Source organism: Danio rerio, chromosome 12, assembly GCF_049306965.1.
Source record: "Danio rerio strain Tuebingen ecotype United States chromosome 12, GRCz12tu, whole genome shotgun sequence".
Lineage (NCBI taxonomy): Eukaryota > Metazoa > Chordata > Actinopteri > Cypriniformes > Danionidae > Danio > Danio rerio.
In genome coordinates this window covers 11187501-11192583 of record NC_133187.1, presented here as the reverse complement: position 1 = coordinate 11192583, position 5083 = coordinate 11187501, and the positions used below count along the sequence as shown (strand labels likewise).

Below are 5083 nucleotides of genomic sequence, written 5' to 3'. Positions count from 1 at the left end.
TGAACTTGATATATGACACATTTTGTCAGCACTTCCCCGCAAAAGACTTAAAATAGTTCCACTATTAAAAAGTTAGATGACATTTTGGTCACACTTTATTTTAAGATACAATTCTCACCATTAACAAGGCTTTAACTCCGTAAACAACTAATTATCAAGAGAAAATTTGTAATTATTTGGCTAATTATTTTGCCACTAGAACATCTCGTATGTTACTTTATAATAGTTTGTCTCTCTTCTAAAAATGTCACAATTATATCTGAAATACAGAGCACAAAGAAATACAGAGAGGGGAAAAACAAGCAAGTGACAGATATCCAAAGATCTACTTTCCATTAGTCATTTCTTTTTATTTCTTTCAAACATATTACAACAAATAAATACAAATATTATAATAAATATATAAATAAATAAGTTACATTATTCAATGGTACATACGAAACTGATTTATGGGTACTCTTGCATAAAAATGTACATAATTAAAAACAAGAACCTACAATCACATGAAATGAGTAACAAAAGCAGTATAGTTCTCACAGAGATCAGGAGATTAATCCAATGACCGTGATCTCACTTCAAAACTTATGAGAGGTGGTCATATGCTCACTAAACAACCTTTAAATAGACAAGTAAACAACAAGTATTTCACATATTAGCCCTTAATCATGAAACACTGGTAAATGTCAGCGATGGTTTGGGAGAAGCAATGGAAAACTTGAAATTGCTTGTTGTTTTTGATTATTATTAACACTCTTTAGGGAACTTTATGAAAAGGTTCTGTTATTGTCACAAGCTGAAAACCTCCCAATTTGATACGATTTTGAAGCACATTTTCTAAGAGTGAGTAGTCACCCATGACCACAAAACCTTATGTTGCACATGTACACTTTAGGCAGTAGCCATTATCTACATGTCAGCCATAGTCAATATTAGCAATAATAATAATAATAATAATAATAATAATACATATTAAATTATAAAATTTTACTTTATTCTGATTATTTTTTCTTTATTAGTATTATTATTATTATTATTATTATTATACACTCTCAGAAATAAAGGTACAGGAGCTGTCAAAGGGGCACTACTTTTTTAAAAGATACATATTTGTAGCTAAAGAGACCACAGTGGTACTTCAAAGGTACATATTAGTCCCCAAATGCATCCTATATGTACCAATATGATCCATTGAGGTACCAATATAGTCTCCTCGGGTACAAATATGTACATTTTAAGAAGGTACTTCCCCATACAGCTCCCGTACCTTTAAAGCGGAGTAAACTGCCAATTTATCCAGCATATGTTTTACGCAGCGGATGTCCTTCCAGCTGCAACCCATCACTGGGAAATACCCATATACTCTGACTTATACACATACACTACGGCCAATTTAGCTTACCCAATACACCTGTACTACGTCTTTGGACTTGTGGGGGAAACCAGAGAACCCAGAGGAAACCCACTTGAACAAACTCCATGCAGAATTGCACAGACCCAGCTGAGGCTCGAACCAGCGACCTTTTTGCTGTGATCATGCTACCCACTACGCGACTGTGATGCTATTAAAATCATCTATCAAAGATACTGTGTAAACTTCCTATTGTAAACATATCAGTTTTGGGTCTGAAATGTACATTGAGAAGTACTTCGTTTACATGGTTTAAAGGTGATTATCTCAGTGTTTTCTTTTTGTTGTATCATCAGATTCCAGATTTTCAAATAGTTGAATATCTCAGCCAATTCAGGTTCTGGTGATCTCAATTTACGGACAAATTGTGGTCCAGGGTGTGTATACGTCTTTAAAAGAGCCATGTCAATTAACAAAATCAAATGAAATCAGTAGAAATCATCACATGCATAGCTTATTTGATGGTACTATAAGTCATTTGGAAAAGCATGGCCTGACTTCATTCTGCTGCAGTTTAAAGGAGCTCAAGAATAAATAATATGATCATAAATAAGTTAAATAAATAAATCCTGAATAAATAACCAGTTAATAAATACAAAAAAATACAAATAATGGAAGTACAATTGTCCAGCAACTAATTAATCCCCTTTGCCAAAATGTTTCATTGCTATTACTCTTTGGTTGTCGCTTCAGCATGTTGCATCTCGTCACTGTCAAGCCCAAAGAATGCTTCAGTTGATTTTCTTCGTTTGTTTTTCTAACTATGCATACTCTATAGAGTACGAATACATGTTCTCCATAGAGAAATAGATTTTAAACAGAAAAAGAAAGTAATTTCTGAATATGTACATTCAACTCTGGGTGAAAACTGAAGCATACTTTGGGCTTAACAGACTAGACAGCTCATACACGACATTTACACAGACAGCGACATTTACACAGAGCCGCACTGTACTAGGGGTCTCTGTGATGGATATGTCAGTGGTCATACACGAATACTGAGGATCCTCTGAAGGATGTCACAGCTGAAGTCCCGCAGTTGATGCAGGATTAGGTGAGCCGCGGCCTCAGTCTGGAAATCACTTTTCAGGTGTTGGGTCAGATTGAGCTTGAAGCTCTGGGACTGCTCTTCTGATGTCTGCTGTGATGGGTTAAATCCTGACTGATTCTGAAGCTGTTGAAAATACGCAAATATATTGAGTGAGCAAAGCTAAATAATATTAGTTGCACTTTATTTTGCAGTATGTGAACTGAACTTGCATTGAAGACCTGAATATTCTGGACTAATTCATCCAAAAATGAAAATTCTGTCATTTACGCTCAATTTTCATTTTACCAAAGTAGGAGAACAATATTATGGAAGTCAGTGGTTACCAGTTTCCAACATTCTTTGAAAGAAACCAGTAACCACTGACTTCCTTAAAATTTCCTACTATAGAAAAATGAAATGATTCCAGCACTCTTGAAAATATCTTCTTTTGTGTTTAACATTAAAAGAAACCGATAAAGGTTTGGAAACACTTAAGGGTGATTAAAAAGTTATTTTTTTGGTAGCGCTTTATTTTATAATGCCTGTGTTACAAGTTACACGAAATTAGTCTAGTAATAACAACAAATTATGCAGTATTAGAAGCAACTGACCAAAAAACTTAACCCATATCCTAATTCTGAAAGCACTTTATTTTGTAATCCTGTTTTGCTTGTGCATAAGTGACCATGGACCACATAACCAGTCACCAACGTCCAGATTTATGAGATCTGAAAACTTTCCTCTGATGTATGGTTTGTTATAATAGAACAATATTTTAACAATATTAAGATATTACCAATAAAAAAAATCGAAATACTGGGAAAATCGCCTTTAAAGTTTCTATATTTACTTCTTAGAAGCGCATTGCTATTAAAAAATAAGCTCAAATGTTAGACATTTTATTGTATGTTCTTTGTGATTTACTAGCAGCACTGTTGCCAGCAATTTACTGCAACTGCCCCTTTAAATGTATTTACCTGTAAATGTTTTTTACAGTAGCAGGGTGTTCTATCGCAATTTTGTTTTACTGTAAAATAGCCTTACTGCAACTTTTTTATTGCTAAAATGCCCTGTATCATAATTTACATTTTGTACAGTAAGACTGTTTACAGTACTTTTACTGTAGCTTATTTACATTTCACACATTTCACAATTTACTATTGAATTAAATTCCAAACAAGAGATGAGATCATGTAGAACAGTTTTTTTTTATTGTTGATTGTTATTATATCCATTTTAAATGGCTTGCAAAAGTAATTTTCATTCATCAATCTGTTATAAATATATTTTATGATACATGGTATTAATTAACTATTTATATAGTTTTTATAATCTGTTTTTCCTGTAAAAAGAAATACAAAGAATACATGTACAGAAGGAAATTTGCTATATGTGTTCATAAAAGATGATCTTTGTTCAATATTCTAGTGTTTTTTTTTTTTTTTTTTTTGCCTAATAATTGATATTTTTGACTCAGAAAATGTATTTCTGGTTTGAATTCCTAAGTCACACATACACTCAAAAAAAAAAAAGTACGCAAGCTGTCACTGGGGTGGTACCATTTCAAAAGATACACATTTGTACTTAAAGGTTCCATATTGATAACTCAAAAGTATACAGTTGAAGTCAAAATTATTAGCCCCCTTTAGAATTTTTTTCTTTTTTAAATATTTCCCAAATGATGTTTAACAGAGCAAGGACATTTTTACAGTTTGTCTGATAATATTTTTTCTTCTGGAGAAAGTCTAATTTGTTTTATTTTGCCTAAAATAAAAGCAGTTTTAAATTTTTTTAAACACCATTTTAAAGGACAAAATTATTAGCCCCTTTAAGCTAATTTATTTTTCTATAGTCTACAGAACAAACCATCGTTATACAATAACTTGCCTAATTACTCTAACCTGCCTAGTTGACCTAATTAACTTAGTTAAGTATTTAAATGTCACGTTAAGCTGTATTGAAGTGTCTTGAAAAATATCTAGTCAAATTTTTTTTACCGTTAACATGACAAAGATCAAATAAATCAGTTATAAGAAATGAGTTATTAAAACTATTATGTTTAGAAATGTGTTTAGAAATAATTCTGACTTCAACTATATATAAGTACCTAAAAGTTTTAAGAGGAGCACTTGTACTTTTTAAGAACTAATATGTATTTTTGAGGTATTAATATGGACTCTTAAGGTACGAATTTGAATCTTTTAAAAAAGTACCCCAGTGACCGCTTGCGTACCTTTATTTTAGAGAGTGTAAGCTCTCATTAAAGACATTACAGAAACTGAGTAACATGCTTTAAAGTACACTTAACATGTAGTACAACAGCTCTTTTTTATGTACGCTGTTTGTACACATTAATGACATATTTCGAAATAAAATGCAATTCTAATTGTAACCACATAGTAAGTACATGTAATTAATTAGTATCACTTTATTCAAATGAATAGTAACACTCATACAAAACCACCATAAAATTAAGTGTAACTGACAACTCAATTGAACAGTCCTTAAGTGTGAAGAACGTTTTTGTCATCGTGTGCCAGTCATTCAGACTTCTCATGAGATCAGATTGACCTTCCCTATTTATATTACACTAGTTCAAACGCACCACTCGGCTACCATCAAGGCAAGGCACTGCAATCTGATGC

General features: G+C 32.2%; 1 protein-coding gene across 2 annotated transcripts in view; it reads right to left on the bottom strand.

Annotated features, from left to right (window-relative positions):
• Positions 1–1694: 1694 nt before the first annotated feature.
• Positions 1695–5083, bottom strand: part of csf3a (colony stimulating factor 3 (granulocyte) a) — an 8927-nt gene continuing 5538 nt past the window's right edge. Inside the window, exon 5 of one of the 2 annotated variants that reach the window (XM_073917294.1) lies at positions 1695–2582. In XM_073917294.1, coding sequence (XP_073773395.1) covers positions 2394–2582 — 189 coding nt within the window. In that variant the 3' untranslated portion in view covers positions 1695–2393. 2 annotated transcript variants of the gene reach the window in all.